The 21,929-nt window shown below is 40.5% G+C and overlaps 3 protein-coding genes across 5 annotated transcripts; 2 read left to right on the top strand and 1 right to left on the bottom strand.

Annotated features, from left to right (window-relative positions):
- Positions 1-492: 492 nt before the first annotated feature.
- pigl (phosphatidylinositol glycan anchor biosynthesis, class L) lies at positions 493-13,700 on the top strand. The gene is made up of 7 exons (XM_085288422.1): positions 493-805; positions 2,735-2,834; positions 9,339-9,429; positions 10,495-10,562; positions 11,383-11,414; positions 12,580-12,713; positions 13,233-13,700. The coding sequence occupies exons 1-7, from the start codon at positions 547-549 to the stop codon at positions 13,359-13,361; spliced, it is 813 nt and encodes a 270-aa protein (XP_085144548.1). The 5' UTR covers positions 493-546; the 3' UTR covers positions 13,362-13,700.
- On the bottom strand, positions 13,521-17,269 carry cenpv (centromere protein V). 3 transcript variants are annotated; one of them, XM_085288424.1, is made up of 6 exons: positions 17,064-17,269; positions 15,223-15,304; positions 15,025-15,117; positions 14,809-14,878; positions 14,053-14,167; positions 13,521-13,836 (listed from the first exon to the last, which is right to left on the bottom strand). In XM_085288424.1, exons 3-6 carry the CDS (start codon positions 15,114-15,116, stop codon positions 13,688-13,690), a joined length of 426 nt encoding a protein of 141 aa, XP_085144550.1. In that variant the 5' UTR covers position 15,117; positions 15,223-15,304; positions 17,064-17,269; the 3' UTR covers positions 13,521-13,687. The 3 variants fall into 3 exon arrangements, with proteins under 3 accessions (XP_085144550.1, XP_085144551.1, XP_085144552.1); XM_085288425.1 differs by lacking the exon at positions 17,064-17,269 and adding an exon at positions 15,508-15,672; XM_085288426.1 differs by lacking the exon at positions 17,064-17,269 and adding an exon at positions 15,387-15,491.
- An 83-nt stretch (positions 17,270-17,352) lies between these two features.
- LOC146565348 (polyubiquitin-C) lies at positions 17,353-19,926 on the top strand. Its single transcript, XM_085288417.1, has 2 exons — positions 17,353-17,511; positions 18,170-19,926. Exon 2 carries the CDS (start codon positions 18,178-18,180, stop codon positions 19,777-19,779), a length of 1,602 nt encoding a protein of 533 aa, XP_085144543.1. The 5' UTR covers positions 17,353-17,511; positions 18,170-18,177; the 3' UTR covers positions 19,780-19,926.
- Positions 19,927-21,929: the final 2,003 nt, after the last annotated feature.

Raw genomic sequence — 21,929 nt, 5'->3', positions numbered from 1 at the left:
TGCAGAAAACAGAGCAAGTGGCTGCCAAATGCCATTTTTTGCGAGGAACTTTAAAATATTATTTTGGAGTGTTATATATCTGCAAGGACAATGTAATGGTGTGACAACTAAATCTTCCCCTCAAACACGGTAATGTTCTCAGTGTTTTTTTTCTTTATTTCACTTTTCAGAAACGATTATTTCTCTCGATTTATACAACGATATAAACGTGTTCCTTCTTATATTTATTCAGACAAGACAGAAAATTATTCTGTCTTGCGTTCTCATTATATATCTATTTAAAGTGAAACGAAAATAAAAGTCACCGAGACTGCAATTAGTACAAAAATATGGCAATCGTGGGAATAAACATGTGAACCCATGCTTGTTGAATTGAGTTATACATCCAGTTGCTGCGTTAATTAATAAATGCCTAACGTTAGTAACAGTTAAAAGACTGCGCGAGGGGTGTTGTTTTGGGGGGGGGGGGGGGGGGGTTACACATGGAACCATTTACACTTCAGGCTTTTGTTTTTACACGGATTTTATGCGGTAACGGTCAAAATAATGACTTTGTGCTTGGCTGTCATCATAATTTTGTCCTATTTGGCTTTGATAAAATGCATTTTTTTTCGACATCGGCGGACTTTGGTGAAGTCGTTGAAGCGTGCATTGAATGCTCCATCAAGCAGAGAAACAAACGGCGAGGATATCAGAGCTCTGGTCGTAACTGCGCATCCGGATGACGAGTGTATGTTCTTCGCGCCAACGATCATACGACTCATTGAATTAAATGCCACCGTACATTTGCTCTGTTTGTCTGAAGGTACGGTGACAGCACACTCATATTTGCATACTCAAGAAAAAAACCAATATAAAGATACAGAAAATTAAAATGAAAAGTGGTCCTACCTGCTAATCGGATAGAACCATATATTTATATATAGACCAATTAAAGACTTGTACCCACTTTTTGTTTGTTTGTTTGTTTGTTTGTTTTACTGTCAGTTAGGGTCACACTAGCTTTTCTCCTCTGCTCCCTGTTGTTCTTATTTGTCACCACACCTCAAATCCAACATAAATGTATGCACACAGAGCAGATCCAGGCAGAGGAGAAATGAGTGAACAAACCGTAACTTCAAGCACATTTAATGATTTATCCATCCCGTTTGAGTGCATGCAATGCTCTGCAGACATACAGGAGCTCCTTAATTTTCCAGCAGTTATTACACCATAAGAGTACCAAGTGCTCATGCATCTTTCAGGAGTACAACACCAATTCCTAAAAAGTTAAAATGCTGTGTAAAAAGTTAGAACACAATTCAGTGATTTGCTAAGCTCAAAACCATATTTTACGCATAATAGAACATAGAAAACATATCAGATGTTTAAGCTGAGAAAATATGCACTTAAAAAAATCACTTTGAATATGACAGCAGTAAGACTTCTCAATAAAAGTGGGACAGGGCAATGTTTATTACTATACACCATCCCCTCTTTTTCTTTTAACAACAAGCAGTAATCACAGTAACTTTCCAAGTTTCCTTAGTCCATTTTAAATCAGCTTTGGTCCAGAGAAGACAGCTGCGTTTCTGGACAACATTCAGATATGGCTTCTTTTTTGTATGTTAGAGCTTTAACCTGCATTTGTTGATGGCACAGTGAGCTGTGTTCACAGACAAGGGTTTTGGGAAGTGTTTCTGATCAAATGCAGTGATTTCATAACAAAACCGTGCCTGTTTTTAAAGCAACGCTGTCTCAGGGTCAAGCATCCTGTGCTGACTTTTGCTCACAAAGATTTCTCCATATTCTCTGAATCTTTTAATGATCTTATGTACTGTAGATGATGACATATTTAAAGTGTTCATAATTTTATGATGACCAACATTATTCTGAAATTGTTTCACAATTTGAAAACATAGTTTTGCAGACAATGGAAGTTCTGCTCATCTTTACTTCAGAGAAACTCCCTCTTTAATATTTCTTATTATACCCAACCACAATCATTCCTTCTTGCCAGTTAACCTAATTAATTGCAGTTTGTTTCTCCATTAGTTTTTGTAGAACTTCTTACATTTTTACCCCTATGTTGCCCCCTTCCAACTTTTTTCTTACATGTTACTGCCATCGAATTCAAAATGAGCTGATATTTTTCATAAAATAGTAAAATCCCTCTATTTAAACATATAATATATTACCTGTCTTCTATAGTGAAGAAAATATGGGTTTAGGAGATTTGCAAATCATTGCATTCTGTTTTTATTCACATTTCAGACAGCATTTCCAATTTTTTGCAATTTGGTTTGAAATATAAAAAAAGTATAAGAACTGAAAGAGAACATAATCGATGTACCTTCATACCTTCCCTTATGTTGTGAACTATGTTCATTTTTTGTATGTCATTGCACTGTTGTCTATGTCCTTTTTATTTTACTTCTTCTTCTTCTTCTGTTTTGTTTTTGAATTTTGAATGATTTTAGTACCTACCTTAAGCTTACATCCTTTGTGACAAGCACTGCTTAAGTTAAAAACAAGTTGTCAGGTACCAGAAGTGCAATCAAAGCTTCCCAATAAGTGGTACAAGAACAAGAAACATGGCTGTTGTTCAGAGTTCTCTTTGGGAAACCCCAGTCCTGTTCCAGAGGCCATCTGTACGCCACCCCCATATTTAAAACTATAAAAACTGCTAATTATACATAATCTACTGCGATAATACCATATCTAACATCTAATGTGACCTCTACATGTTACGCAGGAAACTACTACAATCAAGGAGCTCAGCGTAAAAAAGAACTTCTGAACAGCTGTGCCGTGTTGGGGATACCAGCGTCCAGAATCATCATCATAAACCACAAGTAAGAAGCCATCTACCCCAAGCATGCAACATAAAAATAAGAGTCATTCTGTTTTTTGCCTTTCACAATCAGGGAGTTTGTGCCACTAAATATACAGATGTGTGCGTTGTCCATTGATGTATGCTGCCCTCAATTAAGGAGTCAGGTCTCAGCATGTGTTCCTGCTGGAGCTCATCACCCCCTCCCTGCCAACCAGTGTCTATAAGAACAAATAAGAGAGTTGACCACAAATCACAACCCTCCCATTCTCACTGTGACAGCTCCGATGTAGCCTGACCTGATATATTACCTTTGTGTCACAGGGGAAATATATGAGTAGGCTCTGGAGGCAGCGATGGGTCAGCCCTGTGGGACAAAAGGCTCTTTAAAGACCTTAAAAATTCCATCACGGAATCAGTCTATTGATCCTTTTATCCATTTACAGCTTGTATATACAGATCTATTTAAATGTGCATCTTTGAAAGAGTCAAGTATTTATAGAACAAATTATCATTAAAGTATCTATTTCGTTACTTTTGAAAGTCTTTAGAAGAACATTTGCCTGTTTGTACACCCGGAGCAATCAATCAGCCTGTTTAAGCAGTCACAAAGGATTAGTTAGCGATCCCTGGGAAAAAATAACTGGGCAGACTGGGATGTCTGTACCGGAGCTGAAAGTATTTGTTGGAAGTTTTATCATGTTAGTTGCATGATGATATTTTTCTCCTGAATACGGAATTAAATTATATAAAATGGGACGCGACCTAAATAAAGCCCTTTATTCTTCAGTATTGTGTTCAAAACTTGACATTTATGTCAATTAAAGGTTTAGTGATGTGTACGAGGTGATCCTTTTAGTAATGCTAGTTCTACTGGAAAATCTATAAAAGTGTGTGTCTCGGGGAGGCAGGGGTTAAAGAGAACTGTGTCACTCTTTGGTGGCACAACAATTTTCTTGCGGAAAGAAAGATGCCCGTGCATTCCAGTTTTGTTGCAGAAACACAGAACAGGTTATGCTACAGCTAAAAGCACAATAGAAGGTCAAGTTACACAGAAAAGGTAATGGTAAAGAGTATTGTTTTCCCCTCTCCTGTGGATCAACTGTGCAGCTTTTCTTGAAAATGTTGTGGTTTCTAAGAACATCAGGGCTGCCTACATGTGAGTGTCTCCATGTTGGCTCACCAGGAGAGCTGTATGAACTCTGCACTAACCTGGAACTCAGTTATAAGCTGGCAGACTGCCCAGGTTGTCTGCCCTGGAGAGTATTGTGTGTGTGTGTGTGTGTGTGTGTGTGTGTGTGTGTGTGTGTGTGTGCTTTTTTTGAACTCACATGCACACACTTCCCATTTTATCATCTTGTGCACACAAAATATAGCTGAACTTTGATCTTAGGGCTCTCTGCACTTCTGCTGAACTGGAGTGTGGCCCATTTTCCCTTTCTTTGTATTTTGTTGTTTGCCCAAAACACACACCTAATCAGCACTTTAAGAGCCTGAGTTCCACTCTCTGACAGTCAGCCTCTCTCGTGCTCTCTCGATCTATCCCACCCCTCCTCCTCTTGTCCATGTCTACTGAAGGCAACTGCCAAGGACTGTGGGATACATTTTGGCCATGCTCTAAGCACTGCTAATGTAGGTCATTCCAAAATGTTTTTCCCTTAGTGTGTCTGTACACAGCTAGCCAGTCTTTGGCTTTTTGCTCTTAACCCCCTCTGTTCAAGTTCAAAGTTTGAAATCTAACACACAATAGTCAAACAGTGCTCAATTACACAGGCAGTGCTGTCTTTTAGGCATAATCTCAGCAGGGATAGGGCTATGTAGCCATCAGATTTAGAGGCATTTTTCTACGATTTGAATAGGAGAATCAGTGTGCGTCTATTTGTGCACATCTTTTAGCCGCATTAAGCTTATAATGTTCACGTTTGCCTAATTTTATAATCTATTTTTTATACTGAGGTGTGTTTCTAATATTCATAAATATTGGATACTCATGTGAACGCATATATGTCATTGTAAATCTCACTAAAATAAAATTGTTTGGCGATGTTTGGCGATCATTATGTGGTTTGTCAGATGGGTACAGGGAGTGATACTGATAGCTGATATTAAGCACCTGATCCCCTCCAAACAAGGACGTAAGGGGGGAAGTGAGCAGAATGATTTATTTAATTGGTTGATTATTTTGGGCAGGTTTTAATAAGTGAATTCTTTTGTACATCAGTGTGTCATAAAAGTATGCATACTTGGGCTCAGCCTCTCAGTAATTTTTGAGCCTTTTTCACAAAGTTGCTGTGTTATATTGGAGAGGATTGGGAAAGATCCAAAGGATATAAAGAAATATTACAATTCTTCTGTTTTTGGTCCCTCCAGCTGTGAAACATTGATCCCATATGCTTTAGTCATTGGGGAAAATAGCTGATGTTTAGAGCCACAGAGTTTTTGTTGGGTTTTTGTTCGATGTGGCTCCTTTTGTAATGCAACCACTAACTAACTAACACTAAATAATGTGCTGACTGTACATAATAACCCCCACTGGTCACAGCAGATGGCTGCCCCTCCTCTGAGCCCGGTTCTTCCGGAGGTTTCTTCCTGTTAAAAGGGAGTTTTTCCTTCCCACTGTCGCCAAAGTGGGGCCTCCTGGTGGGCCACAACGGTACTGTAGGTGAGCTGTAGTTATATTTGGTGGTGATTTTGTGATATTACTCATTGCTCTGACCTAAATTTACTGCTCTTCTTTTGAAGTTTGTGCCCCAGTGGCAGGTGAGTAACACTTTGCATGTGACTGGGTAGCTTTAGCAATTTTTAACCTACGGCCTCTGTTGTTTATGTATATTTGAATTACATTTTTTTAAGGAAATACATCACTCTCTCTTGTACTTTGATTAGAGTGAAGATTTAAGATTGGGTGGGCCCTGTTGGATTTTCTGCTTTTTAAGCAGGCCGTAGGATTGTGTTTTTTATATGTCAGATTTCGATGGTACTCACTCACAACTGTATCAGTGTTCTCCAAGATCACAGGAATAACATGCGCCTTCTTCTTTACATTATGATTTTCCCTTTAGTGCACACTGAATAGGACAGCTGTGTTGACAGTATCTAGGGGCCCCGGTGCATGTTGGGGCCTTTGTGATCAAGCTCAATCTGAGCACGCTCTGCTGCCTCTCCACTTGCTCCGGCATTACCTCTTTCTGCTCCCTGGAACTTGATTATAGCTGCTCGCTGCACAAATTCAGCCATTCTTCTTCTTCATGACATTATCTATCAGACTAAAGTGAAGTCTCACTCTGTCTGGCTTACCTCATTTCTTTGTGACTTCAATAATTGTACTTCCCTGTTAACATATTTCACGTGTACTCAGAAAGCTTCTCGCAGAAGTAAACAATCAACTAATAGCGTCTGTTGTCAATTGGATTAGTGTAGTTCTCTGTAGTCATGTAAACACAGAGCTCAGCACAAGTTTCAGGAAAGGAAAGTGGTACTCGCAAGCAGAGACAGCACATCCACACACAAGCATTAAATATACATTGATCAGTGGTTAAAAATAGTCCTGGCTGATTTATAAGCTCATGGCAGGGCCAAGTAAACCGTGATGAGATGTTCCAGCCCGAGTATAGCCAGAGGTCAGTACCTCTGGCTATACTTTTACTCAAGATTCATTTGTCAGCAGCACAGATCGGCCTCTGTGTAGTCACACTGTTAGTTTTCCATTCACCGAACCTTGCAGCCAACAACAAATTTTGAATTTTGTCACATTAAATCCCTCTTTTTCTGCACAAATTACTTCCAAAACAACAGTAAGATAATAATTTCCATGGTGAATAGCACACACCTATTCCATCATGGTTCTTTTTCTGCAAATAGTTAAATATGGGTAAATATTGGCCATACCTGCAGCCGCACATGTCTGTAAATTATCATGAAACGTCACGTGTAAGCTAGTGTTGTTACTATAGTTGTAACTGCCTTATTACACTGGCCAATTGTATTAGGGGCGTACAATTGGCGCGTAGTGGCATCTCAGCCATTCCCAGCAGGACATATAATCTGACTGTGTGGACAGAAGTCTGGCAGTTGCATAGACCTGTGGTCCATGTGACCAGACTAAACAAGCCCTCCCTGACACACACACACACACACACACACACACACACACACACACACACACACACAGAATCCCTTTAGTGGGCCAAAGTTCAACAACTGCATACAGATGCCTGCAAGCAATTAGACATCCACATGCAAAGCTGCAAAAGGGAGCTGGGGAGGTTACTTTAGGACATTTTGCACTGTTGCCATGGCAAAGCTGACACTCAGCCTACATCCTGCTTGAGAAAGGTCAGGTGTCTTTTATCTTTTGTTGTTCTTTTTTTTTTTCTTCTCTCCTCCTTCCTCTTCCAGCTTTCACACAGCTACAGTTATCGAGAGTCATTCAAAATGTTTTGAGTAATAAACAATTAAATGCAGCAGTGAGAATAATGCATCATGAATATCTCACTCTGGCTTTATTCTCTTTTAGCCCAAAGCAGGTCCATACACACTGCTCTTATTAAATGTAGGTCACTGGTATCCAAGTGCAAGAGTGGGGCATTCACTCGAAGACAGACAGTTTTAAACTATCTGTGAACCCCTAACCCTCAGCCCTCCAACCCAACCCCATCCTCCACCTCTTACAGCAGACCCTGACCACTCATTGCTCATTGTTAGCAATGAAGGGGAGGGACGCAGCTGCTGACACACAGCCGCACCTACCCCCATTCCATGCACGGTCTATATACAAGCCTGCAGCTAGTTGCCAAGGAGACAAACTATCAATCTCCAAATGTTCTGGATGGCTTTGGGTGCAAATTTTACCAGAGATGGGGCTTGGCCCAATTTAGAAGTGATTAACTTATGGAGCTCCAGATTCAGGAATTCTTGGAATGTTTTTCAAAATAGGTACATTTTTACTTTGTATCTTCACAAATACAATTAAAATGAAATAAGAAAAAATGTTACACAAATTTACACAATACATGGAAATCTGAATATTGGATTTGAGAACAATGTGTATGTATTTCACCTTCTTTCATCCTGTAAACAGACTCAAAAATGTTCATACTGGAGAATATGCAGGTGGCAAATGTTTGCTGTTTTTAACTTAAGAAATGTCGGCAACTGGCTCTACATACTTGCATGCATGCAGTCTCACATGTTCCACCCACATGTTAGCCCAAGTGTACAACAGTATGTCATGGCATTGATGTATCTCCCTATCTATACGTTTCCCTTGAAAGAAAAAACAACATCACTCTATAAACTGCTGTTCTAAATATTTTTGTTTCTTCCCTGACTTTGTACACGCACATGCCACAAGTTTACCTTGAGCTAGAAACATTTGTCAGATATTCTGGTCCATATCGGAATGACAGCATCACACAGGTGCTGCAGATTTGTCGATTGTACATCCAGGATGCAAATCTACCCTTCCACCACATCCCGAAGGTTTGACTGGGATCTGGTGACTGTGGAGGCCATTGAGTGCAGTGAACTCATTGTCAAGGTCATGATATGAGCTTTGTGGCATGTTGAGTTATCCTGCTGGAAGCAGCCAACAGGATAACTCAGAAAGGGATGGACGTGGTCAGCAACAAACACGGGTGGCCTTTGACGTTTAAACGATGCTCATGGGATGGTGGCGCTTATTGTGGTCTTCTGCTGCTGTAGCCCATCTGCTTCAAGATTCAACATGCAGCACATTCAGAGATGCTCATCTGCATACTATGGTTATTATGAGTGCTTATTTTAGTTACTGTTGCCTTCCTAGCAGCTTCAAACAATCTTCTAGCCATTCTGCTCTGACATCAACAAGAAATTTCACCCAGTGAACAACTGCTCACTGGATATTTTCTCTGATTATTCTTTGTAAACTGTAGAGATACTCATGCAGGACAAATAAGCCGTTTATGACCATCTGGCACCAACAACCACGCCACGTTCAAAGTAACTAAAATCACATTTCTTCCCCATTCTGATGCTCAGTTTGAACTTCTGCAGGTCATCTTGGCCGTGTCTACAAGGTTAAATACACTGAGGGATCAGTTGATGAGATATTTATGTTAATGAGCAGGTGTACTTAATGCAGTGGCAAGTGAGTGTGTTTATATTGTGTTTCTTTTTTTCTCTGTCTCCCGAGTTTAGGACATTGAACAACCATAGAAAGCAGTGCTTCCGTTTTATAGCCTAAAGGGAGTGTGCATGTTAGTGGGCCAAGAGAGTCAGCAGACCAAGTGTGATGTTTGTGGAAACGAGGGCCTCCAGGCGTTTCAGATATACACAATACTAAGGGCCTTCAGATCCATAACCTCTGTATTTCCCAGCGCTCCCACATGTTTGCATTCTACAACAGCCCTTTTTTTTTTTATATATATAAAATGCTGTGTTAAATGTTCAAACTGGTTACAAAGCAGACACTGTATAACTCTGTTTTAATACTAACTGGATACATAACCGCAGTCCCTTTCTTCCTTTTTTTTTTTTTGCCCTACAGAAAACTCCCAGATGATCCCAAAGCAGAATGGAGCGTCTCATTGGTCTCCTCTGAAATCCTGAAGCACATAAGAGCTCACTCCATCAACATGGTACGCCCCACTCTGTGTTTGGTTCGTGCCTTTCAAAGAAGTGGCTTTTGTGTCATTTCCTGTTCGGTGTCACCGCACAATTTCCCCGCCATTATATGTTAGAAATACATGTACTGTATTGTTTTCTTTGTACAATGTGTTTTGGCACCGCAGCTTCCTTGTTGATTATCCCAGTTTCACGGTGGTCTGCATAATAACCTTGTCAGCTGCCTTCCTTTTCAGTCCTAACTAGACTGCATTTTGAGGCTCCTTGAAGCCAGGGGGAAATGGCCTGTGCTCTGTGTGTATGCAGAGATTCTTATCATACTCAATGCAGTTCCGCACTATTAGTTAATGGGAATGATGTAAATTGAGAATTGGACAATTTCTTTCTCAGCAACAACAAAAATAGTCACTGAAAGCACAGCAGCAGTAATGGCGTGGGGTGGGGGTCTTCATGGTAGAAAATGGAGAAGCACGACTGAGTTATTCTGCTTTAGCTGCTGATCTTTTTTGGCTATCAAAGATGACAAACAAACAGGCAGTCTCCTCCCATCCTGTCACGCGTCACAGCCAAAAGCACCTTTAGTGAAAAAGTAACTTAAAGAGTCCTTTCAGTTGCAAAGAAAACATTTTCTCTAATGAATATAAGCAGGGGAAAGCACAGAGGAAACAGACTTCCATTTCCTTTTTTTCCAACTGAATAATGTTGTTTCTTTGGTTGAAGTGTTTTTGCAGTTAGATGCAAAGATCATGCGTTATTTATAACATATTGGTTTGGCTGCTTAAACTTGTGCTTGATTGCAAAGTCATGGTAGAATATCGCCTGAGCAGAGCAAACACTTCAAGTCTTTTAGTTGAGTTTTGTTCTCTTCCCTTTGACCTGATTTTTTTTTTCACCTGTTTCCTCTGGTGCGCAAGCATGCATGCACAAAAAAGGCTTTTAAATATCAGTTGTCGGCTGCCAAAAAGCCTCCACAGTCACACACATAAACCTAAGAAAATCTTTCTTGCTGCCTTTGCCTCAGCTTCTAGATACCCAGACTCGGCTTTTCACCCACACAGTGACATATTTTGTTGTTTCAGGTGCTGACCTTCGATGGAAGCGGCGTGAGCGGCCATGCCAATCACATAGCTATCTATAACGCCGTCAGGTACAGGAAGGACTTTAAAGATTTTTACCATCAGGAAAACCTTTTTATTTTATTTCTTCAGTTCCTTAACTTTAAGATGCCATTTTGAGGGGATACTCTGTGACTTAAACACAGAAAGCAATTCACCCTGCTATCATTAAACACAATCCAGGAAAATGCTGAACATTTGGACCCACATCAACATCCATCGTTCCAAATGTTTCCCCACAAGTACACACACACACCATGTTTTTCAGAATTGGTCTGTTACATAGCTGAGAGGTCATCCAAACAGAGTCCTCAGAGGCACTCGGCTCTGCTCCCAGCGAGCAACAGTAAATCCTGTCCCTGAAGTGGTGAGGTGGGAGGGCAGCTTTGGTTTGGAGAGGCCGGCCAAGCAAGAAGTTGCATCAGACTGTTGGTTTGAAACCAAAAAAAGAAAAGAAAAAGTGTTTTGCACACTGAAGAGAACATCGTAGTCCCTGTACCACACTTACCTGTCTGTGCAGTGAGCCGTGCTCTTTTCTCTCATAAGGCTCTCTGTTCATTTGTGGGCCTTAATGAGATTTGTGCTCTCCAGATCGAATCTGGAAATTCCCATTTGACTGGAACACAAAAGGGGGAGAGGCTGAGTGCGAGTTTCACAGCCTCTAAATCTTGACAGTGTGCTGTCATTTTCTGTCAGCGTGTTAATAACCATTGCATAAAAAAATGCAAGTGCAGGAAAACTTCCAAAAACCTCCTAGCATTTGATATATCCTTCGACACACACACACGCAGAGTGGCCACTTCCATGACATTTTCTGTGTGCAGCACTGATGTTCACTATTTTGTCTTACAGGCATCTCGCTTCCACTGGAGAAGTACCCAATGGTAGGTTTGACACTGGGAGAACTTTTAAGAGGTTTCTAAGCTTAGGAGCGTTAGATTCACTGATCACTCTCAGAACAGTCGTCTGTAAAAGTAATTCTTGGGGTACTTTATCCTGCTTACAGTACAGTATGCTTGTGAATATGTTCATCACCATGAAAGCTTTAGGTAGCACTTTATATTAAAATGCAAAGTTCTTTCACAGGAGAAACGGCACCTCTCCAGCTGCGTTTTTGCAGAGAACCATGCAAAGTACACTGGCTGGTTTGTTAATGTACAGCGCCCTCTACTGTTCATAAAAGCCCCATGAGCATTGTATCTCCACTAAAGGCGCTGGTCTGTTGGTGGCAGCAGGAAGAATGAATTGGACCTAAACTCTAAATGTGATAAGAATGTACCATCAAACTTCTGAAGACTTGTTGACCGCAGATATTAGAATGTCTTTTGTGAATCTTTTTTTTTTTTTTTAAAGGAATTTCCAAAATGACTAAATTTTCACTTTGTTTTTCTAAGTTCTTGTGGTGATAAATTCTGGGAATTCTTTCTAACAGAATGTAGAAGGAAAAGTAGGTCAGTGAGGTGGGGGGCCATGCTACACAACCTTATTTGCTTATCTGATAAACATTACAGCCCACAGGCCATATCAAAGCATACATATTTGAGGAGAGAGGTGATAAGAAACAGACATTCAGGTAATCATGAACCCACACCATAAACACAAACACACTTGTTTCTGTGGTAGAAGCTCGTCAATCCGCTTTGCCCACATGAGCTCAGTGGATGATCTTGACCAGCAGCATGCCATTAACTGTGGTTCTTTGTTAGTAGGAATTTACACCTCAGCTGTTAGACTGGTCTTACAGTAAAGGGGAAGTAGATGAGAATTCAGAGTGACATTAATCCTCGTCACTCAGCTGTAAAACAAAGCTCCCTGCTCTTTTCCTAAACCTCTAAGGCTCACGTGTTTCTGCCACAAGACAATAACTGAAAGAAGTACTGACAGTTTGTGTTTTTGTGTAGCATAGCAGTACCAGGCATTCTCACTTCAAACGAACTGTATCACAAACAATGACGTTGTGCTGGCGTGGCACCTGGACGATGGCCTCGTTAATTGTATGCTTCTGAAATAAGCATTTAAAAACATTAACAGCTCTGTCTTTTCTCCCAGACTGCACTTTGCTCTCCCTGGTGACCGTTGGCCTTCTCAGGAAGTACATCTCCTTCCTGGATGTTCCCCTCAGCTGGTTTCTGCCCTCGTGTGTCTGCTGTATTATAGGCTCAAAGCCCTACAAGCAAGCCAAAGTAAGCCTCCAACTAGAGACTGTGTGTTGGCAGGACTTTATGTTCTCTACTCTGAGAAGTGCACACTCTAATAAGATCATGTACAGTCTACACTAACACTCAAACTGTCCCTGTTTTTGAAGGAAAGGTACATTTGTCAATTATCTGTTATCATTTCCAACAGTTTCATTTTATCTAACATGAAACTGTTGGAAATGTTTTCATGTTATATTAGATAACATGACACTGCTGTTAATGTGACTGAGGGGAGAATGGACCGGGAGATTGACAGGCAGATTGGGCGTGTCTGCTGTGATCCACGCACTGTAGTCATCTGTAGTGGTGACAAGAGAGCAAACCTGTTGATTTATCGATTGATCTACAACCGCGAGCTCTCAGTATTGACCAAAAGAATGAGATCGCAGATACGAGCTGCAGAGATGAACATCCTCTAAAGGGTGGCTGGACTCTTTCTCAGAGGTAGAGCGAGAAGTGCGAGTTATATTATCTCCCTTAAAAACAACTTTGTGTCTTTTTCAGGCTGCCATGCTGTGCCATCGCACTCAGCTGCTGTGGTTTCGTTACCTCTACATCACGTTCTCACGCTACATGTTCATAAACACATTCCAAACCATTGCTCAGGGACCAAAGAACCTGAAGATCTATTAAAAGCTCTGATGCACTGATTGCCACATTTCTTACACTACAGGGAATTTAGAAGCTGTTTACAAATGTCTTTGATACTCTGTTAACAGCAGTAGGTGATATGCATTTTTCTTAAACACTGTTATTTTTTAGATAATATTTAATAATAGAAGAAACTTCTCATCCTTTTTTGTTACAGAAAAACTTTTATTGACTCAGTCACAGCACTGTATTAAAATATAGAGTATTTAAGCTTTTCCAAGGGGTTATGACTTTTTTTATTACTTTAAAGACCAATGAAAGTACTGTTGAATGTTTCTGATGTCATGCTGATTGAAAAATAAAGTTTCTTATATGACAGTAGGTTGGTTTTCCTCTGGTTTTGACATGTCTCTGATAGTTTCGTGAACTTGCATACTTTCTTCCCACTTCTCCCCACAAAAGTTCTCCACTGTGACACTGTGCACAGTACCTGGATCCAGACAATGTGGAGCAATGCCTAATTGAGATGAAGACATGAATAACAGAAGGTTGTCATTTGATTTGCATTCAAATCCCACTGTGAACATACAGTTTCTGTTTGCTACAAATAGCATAAAAACATGACATTAAAGAGACAACTGGGTTGGTTGGTATGGAGTAAACATTAGCGGGGTGTTGAATTCTGTTTACAACACATGAGACCAAGTGTGTCGGTGAGTTGTCAGGGTCATACCATATCCGTCTGGGTTGGAGCGTGGTGTGTAGAAACTTTGAACTCCACAGGTTTTACAGAAGGTGTGTTTTGCAACATGAGTGTTAAATGTGTACGTGGTCAGATTTTCCAAACCCTAAGAATGGAAAAAAACAAAACAAAGTATGCTAAAATTCAATGTAAATTTTAAATATCCAGGATTGTAGAAGTCTTGGGTCAACCCTAATTTTGCTAGGTGCAGTAATTAATTTTAATATATGTGCAAACATACATCAAAATACAGTATATAAGGCAAAAGTAGATTTGAATGAAAGTCAGTATTTGGTATAGCCACCTTTATTCTTCCACACAGCCTGAATTCTTCCAGACGAACTGTCCTGTAATTTATTTAAATAGTCTTCAGGAAAAATTGTCTGGGATTGTTTTTTAGGAACATGACTTTCAGATACTGCTCATCTGCTGGAGACAGGCCTGCCAGTCATTCTTTTGTCCTCCACCTTACAGTTTCCTCAGTTTTTTCCTCAGCTTGAGTCAGGTGCTATTTTATGATTGAATGATTCATAGATTCATAAGCCATAAGTGGCTTCACGAATAATTAATTCCGGCTTTTTGACAACCTTCAGAAAGCCTGAAGAATTAATGGTTAAGACCACTTTGAAAAATTATAGAAGAGTCTGGCTCCTTTGGAAGCAATACATAAAAAATAAGGGTGCCTCTAGACTTTTGCACAGTACTGTATATTAAATAAAACAATGCGTTTCAAACAAAGTTCCTTACCTGTAAGAGCGTGAAGCGATTTTTTGGCACAATGAAATGATGATTTTGCTTCTTTGTGCAAATGCTGCAACTGGAGAGAACATATCAGTTCATATGGATTAAAGTGTACGTTGTTGTTTGAAATGCCTTCAACATGGCATGAATAAGATATTTGAACGTTTAGGCTATGTTCCAGAATTACTACCTAGTTTCTATCACTGAATTAATTGTTCATACTTGCAATGAAAAACATGGAGGTCTGGGGAATTCCAGACTTCAAATCGCACAGCCCCACAGTGGCAGCCACCTGTATGTTTCACCAGGTCCATGCTGTAATTGAATCAGTATAAATACATTTACAGTGAGATTTGGTAAGGATTCACCTTTTTAAGCCACGTGAAGGAAAATGCTAGAATGTCTCTATCCAAGTCTTACGTAAAGTTCAGGTTGAAAGGGTGTCACATGTTAGTTGTGAAACTTGCTGACGTGGAGCTCCCAATCAAAAGTTCCAGTCATCCTGCCATGGAAAACAATGAACCTGATTAAAGTGCAGCTCTGATAAGAACCACATTTGAATTGATAAAGAACCTTTTACCTACAGAAGCTAAGCTTTTGATTCAAACACAGCAACTCATGTACTCATTTTATATTTAAAATAAAAGTCCGATTTCTTGTTTTTCCAAGGTGTGAACATGTTGATTCCATGTTAACCAGACCTACTTCCTGCTTGCAATCTTTTCCTGGAACACTTTGAGATAGTCCACATAACAAAGGGCAGGGCGAGGTACAGCAGGCTTGCACAAACACATTCCTCAGAGGCAGAACTAGATCAGCCAGATGCCCTGCTCTGTGTTGGAAAGCAAAGGCGTGGTGCATCATGAGTTGGGTTTCATATGACACAGTGCCAGAGGGGTGGGCTAACAGAATGCTGTGACCCAAATACATATTTTATTTGAATCAGGGCTCTCAGAGCTGCATTATAGCCAAACTCCCAAAAATAGAAACCCACAAGGCCCCATGAGCCCAAGCTGATTTAGTTTACAGTGCTACCTTAAATAGTGGTGGGTGCTAAAAGTGGGCACTGATCAGTAATTACAGTCCTGGAAATAAACTTTGGAAACCAGGAAATACAAAAAATTAGATGCTCTAAACAGATAGATCACTTAATGACTTGCAGTCATTCCCTACAATGTTCAATCTGACTTTACCTTGTTGGAATGTTCTAGTTTCAACTGCGTGTTGACAACATGCTGAAACTAGATGAACTCGTGTTTTCTTGATATTGCTCATGGAAATAAAATGAAGAGATGTCATATTACCTGAGGGACTTACAAAGTAGGTGTAAGCATTACACTAAAGCTGTTAGAACTGTTCAGCCCAAGCCACAAAGATAACAATATGTCTGTGAGGCCTGAATAAGTTTATTATACTCTATGAGGAAACTAATTGTTTATCGTTGTGTTCAGCAATGTAGATAATGTAGTTGAATTTCTACCCCCCATACAGGTTTATCTCTCCAGTGGAGACTTGACAATGACCTGTCTGTGCATGTGCATCATGAGACTAAAGAGAAACATACTAGTCATGCTTTTACTTTATAGTAACTTTTATGTGCATATTTTCACTGATAACAACTAGATTCAAATAAACCAAGCTAGCATTTGAATAAGCTACTTAATTTTAAGTTACACAGTAACAGATCCCTATAAGTTGGCAACACAGCAAATAAGCACATCAGGTCTGCTAAACCTTGCTTATCATCAACGTTAGGTGTGCATATACTGTGCATCTATGCATACACGGTGTGCCCATAATCAGTATTTTGTACTGATGTCCTGACTATTCATCATTAACGCATTCTTTTTTTTTTAGATGCGCAGTGTGGCTTGCTAAAAAAAAATAAATGAGGTCGGCCATAGAGGCGAACTTCCGCCTTAAAATATCCCGCTGTCGCGTCAGCTGCTATTACATTTACTAAGCGCGTTGCCATCTGTTAAAGGTTGAAATATCTGATAGAGATGAACACACTTCCTGGGTGTACATGTCAGTCTTCGGTATGTTAGTCATACGAATAGTCATTCTGACATGGCGAACTCCTATTTTTCAATCTATATCCATGACGCGACGCTTGAATGTGACACGTAGCCTATACTTCTATAGCCTAAAATATATATAATGGTTTGTCGATTTAGGTCACGTTTAAGCTCCTTTTTTAACCTTATTGTCATAGCCAGTCATTGGACATAACCATAACTTTATCGTGAAATGTTACTTACTGTAACACAGCAACCAATCGCTGATCAAACAAACAACTGTGTCATCCAATCAGAAGCTCGGGGAAGATTCCCGTTGCTGTGCTGGTTCGAGCAAATTCCAGAGTCGTAGTGCATAGATGATATCATTCCGCGGTGGAGGATTTATGAGTGCATTCTTACAAACGTAATAGCTTCGACTTTGAAATAATTACGTTTATGAGTAAAATAATTAAAAAATATATATTATTGTAGAACTAAGTTATAAATATTGGACTTATAAATATTGAAGCAGTGACTTTTGGGAGGGTGGGAACTACTTATTGACGCGGATGGAGATTTCTGGATGACGTGTGCACCTCCATACTATATAACACACTGCTAGACATTGCTCCCGCAGACCTACCTACGTGAAAGAAAAGAGAAAGACAATTTCGTGCCTCAGAGCAGTTTTTCGCCTCACTTACCAGTCGTAAGTATTTTCCTATTTCTATATCTTTTGATATTCCAGAAACGTTTGTTTTTAATAAATATGTTGCATTAGTATCATTGTGTTGAACGATATTTGGGTTGCGCTAACGAGAGGTAACAAAGGTCTCCAAAATACAGTAGTTCTTCCGAATTATATTTTTCTCTTATATAAAGTTAATACGTATTTCGTCGTCGTTCCATTGTCGATTTTCTTTCTTTTTACTACCCTTTTGTTACGCAGCAGCGTTTTGGTAACGTTCGCTTACAGCAGTGACTCAACATTTCCAGTAACCTCCATTACCGGCTGCTGAACAAAAGGAAGGTCACTGAGATCTCAAAATGGCGCTTGGGCTGAAATGGCTCCTGCTGTTCTCATTCTTAGGCGCTTCATAGTAATATTATTTAATACTTTTTTCTTTTCTTTTTTTTAAAGAATTTCTTTTTAATCCATATTTGAGCTTAAACTTAAAGTAATGTAATTTCTAATGCATTTATTTATTTTTTTTGGGGGGGAGGGGGGGGTAAAGAGCTTTTTAATCAATAATTCATCTTTATCTATTTATTCATATTTATCTGATTTTGTGTGTGTGTGTTGGAGTAATGTGGAATGTTTTAAATTGCTTTTAATTCTTAATTAATATCCATCAAATTTTATACAGGCGCAAACATGCAGATCTTTGTGAAAACGCTCACTGGCAAGACCATCACCCTTGAGGTTGAGCCCAGCGACACCATCGAGAACGTGAAGGCCAAAATCCAGGACAAGGAAGGCATTCCCCCTGACCAGCAGAGGCTGATCTTTGCTGGCAAGCAGCTGGAAGATGGCCGCACCCTCTCTGACTACAACATCCAGAAGGAGTCCACCCTCCACCTTGTCCTGCGTCTCAGGGGTGGCATGCAGATCTTCGTGAAGACCCTCACTGGCAAGACCATCACCCTGGAGGTTGAGCCCAGTGACACCATTGAGAACGTCAAGGCCAAAATCCAGGATAAGGAGGGCATTCCCCCCGACCAGCAGAGGCTGATCTTTGCCGGCAAGCAGCTAGAAGATGGCCGCACCCTCTCTGACTACAACATCCAGAAGGAGTCCACCCTCCACCTTGTCCTGCGTCTCAGGGGTGGCATGCAGATCTTCGTGAAGACCCTCACTGGCAAGACCATCACCCTGGAGGTTGAGCCCAGTGACACCATTGAGAACGTCAAGGCCAAGATCCAGGATAAGGAGGGCATTCCCCCCGACCAGCAGAGGCTGATCTTTGCCGGCAAGCAGCTGGAAGATGGCCGCACCCTCTCTGACTACAACATCCAGAAGGAGTCCACCCTCCACCTTGTCCTGCGTCTCAGGGGTGGCATGCAGATCTTCGTGAAGACCCTCACTGGCAAGACCATCACCCTGGAGGTTGAGCCCAGTGACACCATTGAGAACGTCAAGGCCAAGATCCAGGATAAGGAGGGCATTCCCCCCGACCAGCAGAGGCTGATCTTTGCTGGCAAGCAGCTGGAAGATGGCCGCACCCTCTCTGACTACAACATCCAGAAGGAGTCCACCCTCCACCTTGTCCTGCGTCTCAGGGGTGGCATGCAGATCTTCGTGAAGACCCTCACTGGCAAGACCATCACCCTGGAGGTTGAGCCAAGTGACACAATTGAAAACGTGAAGGCCAAAATCCAGGACAAGGAGGGCATTCCCCCCGACCAGCAGAGGCTGATCTTTGCCGGCAAGCAGCTAGAAGATGGCCGCACCCTCTCTGACTACAACATCCAGAAGGAGTCCACCCTCCACCTTGTCCTGCGTCTCAGGGGTGGCATGCAGATCTTCGTGAAGACCCTCACTGGCAAGACCATCACCCTGGAGGTTGAGCCCAGTGACACCATCGAGAACGTCAAGGCCAAGATCCAGGACAAGGAGGGCATTCCCCCTGACCAGCAGAGGCTGATCTTTGCTGGCAAACAGCTGGAAGATGGCCGCACCCTCTCTGACTACAACATCCAGAAGGAGTCCACCCTCCACCTTGTCCTGCGTCTCAGGGGTGGCATGCAGATCTTCGTGAAGACCCTCACTGGCAAGACCATCACCCTGGAGGTTGAGCCCAGTGACACCATCGAGAACGTCAAGGCCAAGATCCAGGATAAGGAAGGCATTCCCCCTGACCAGCAGAGGCTGATCTTTGCTGGCAAACAGCTGGAAGATGGCCGCACCCTCTCTGACTACAACATCCAGAAGGAGTCCACCCTCCACCTTGTTCTGCGTCTCAGGGGTGGGCAGTAAAGAAATGATTCAATACAATTCCATTAATGTTGCTTCCTTAAAATAAACAGCTGATGGTATGAATGCCTTGTTACGAAATTGTTACCCACTGCTAAGTTTTAACCTTTTTCGACCAAATATTGCATATCAATAAAGGATTGAACGCCATTTAAGTGTTGCTGCTTTTTGTATATGACAGACAGCAATAGGGTGTGAGACACTGATTTTTTTTTTTTTTGGGGGGGGGGGGGGAGATATGTTTGTTGAAAAAGAACAGGCCTGTAAACTTTAAACTTTTCTCCTGAATAAAACACAACTATACTATGTCTGCCTTGAACCATGATTCATGTAAAGCTGTGGCATAGATTATAATCAAAGCATACTTTTTTTTTTTTTTTTTCTTTGTTCCAAAAAAAAGAAAAAATACTTTTATAAACTGTCAGCCAAAGGACTTCTGGTTCCATGCATGTTTAGATGTAAACAGCTAGATATGACATGCAAGAAATACAGCCTTTCATGTATGAATGTGAAAATACATTAGGAATAAATGCAAATTAGTTAAATATTGCCTTGAATTAACATCATGTACTACTAGCTACAACAAAGTTTCATGATAAGGGTCCTGAATTAAAGGACATTACTATACCTTTGCCTGCGCTTCAGTGCTAAGTCATTGCAAAAACGGTAGTATGGTTAGGTTCACCTTCTGGAGAACGCTGAAGGTTATCAGGGTTTTTTATTTGCAAAGATGCTGTGCCATCTATTGACATCAAGCAGGTTACCCAGAGGAAAGATGGTAGACATAATACTGGGAAATGACATCAAGGGTTTATTCCTGGCATGTGCACACTACTGTATCGTAGAAGAAAGCTTAGATGGAAACTGATCTCAAAGTAAACAATAAGCATATTAAAATAAGCTAAAGTTTGCCATGTCTTATTTCAATTGGGACATATACCTGTGCGCTTATGTTCACCATCATCTAAAACAGTAAATGTGGTTGGACTGGCTCACAAAACATCTGTTAGGGTGTTAACATTTAAATATAAGAAGCCTCTCCATGTAACACATACCTATTGAAAAATGCTTAATGAGTGGTAGATCAATGATTTTTTTTTCCATACAGTTATTGGTCTGAGGGATCCTCCCCAATAGGATATTATCATCAGATGATTTATTTCCTGTTTTTCACAATAAACTGGAATATTATGCAATGAGGCTCTGTTGCTTATCTAGGAAATTATTCTTAATTTTCTTCCTTATTACTATCTCTTCTGAGTCAGCCATGATGTCCTCCTCTGTACTCTTGCATAGCCAGCTGAATAATCTCATATGAGTATTAATATTTTAACTAACCTAGCTGTGGACTTAAACAGCTATTATTCTTGAACTACCTTTCTGATGATCTTTCTAAAACTTTCTGGAATCACACACCTGTATTACTAAAGCTTTAGTTATCATAGCTGAAGCTACCCATGACTATATAAATAATTAAACCCATCTCCAACTGCAGGATTAAAGGGGTACACACATGAACAAATGAATAAGTCAATGATTAAGAATCAATAATATGATAGTTCCCATCCACTCTGCCCTTTATAACTGGGAGACGGAAAAGGCAAGAAAGTGATGAAGTGGCAGACATTTAACTAAAGGGTTAAAGTGTAGTCAAAGTCAACACAAACAGTGTTTATGTGGGAACGTCAATCCAGAAAAGCAATTAGGAGGATGGACAGAGACACAAGTGCAGGAAGAATGAGGTTTCATGCTTGCTTTGTGTTCTTTCTAATGACTCACTTCAAAATGTCAGCTGAGGTTCTAAAGAGAATATATGCATTGATATGAACTGTGACATTTAACAGGATCCACTGCACTCCAAACATGGTTTTAAATTACAGCTGTAACACCGAAGTCTATTTCTCCCCTCTTTGAACGGAGGTACCTGCCCCTTGTTGAATCTGCACAATAAAGGAAGGACATGTATGAGCTTTGGCCTTAGATTTGATAACTAACCCAAGGCTATAAAATTATTGAAATCTGTGATTATTAGGTCTAAATAATTTTTAGACACTACAATAGTTGTGCTTGGGTCGTTTTTATAATATAAATATAGTATAATTGTAAATTTGGATAGAGTTGAACAGAGGTTTAGGTAGGTGAAAAAGGTTTAA

Source organism: Mchenga conophoros, linkage group LG10, assembly GCF_057382185.1.
Source record: "Mchenga conophoros isolate Kocher_MC1m ecotype Shallow Benthic linkage group LG10, M_conophoros_male_GT1.1, whole genome shotgun sequence".
Classification (NCBI taxonomy): domain Eukaryota; kingdom Metazoa; phylum Chordata; class Actinopteri; order Cichliformes; family Cichlidae; genus Mchenga; species Mchenga conophoros.
Note: the sequence above shows the minus strand (reverse complement) of the source record. Positions and strands in the feature narration are given on the sequence as shown.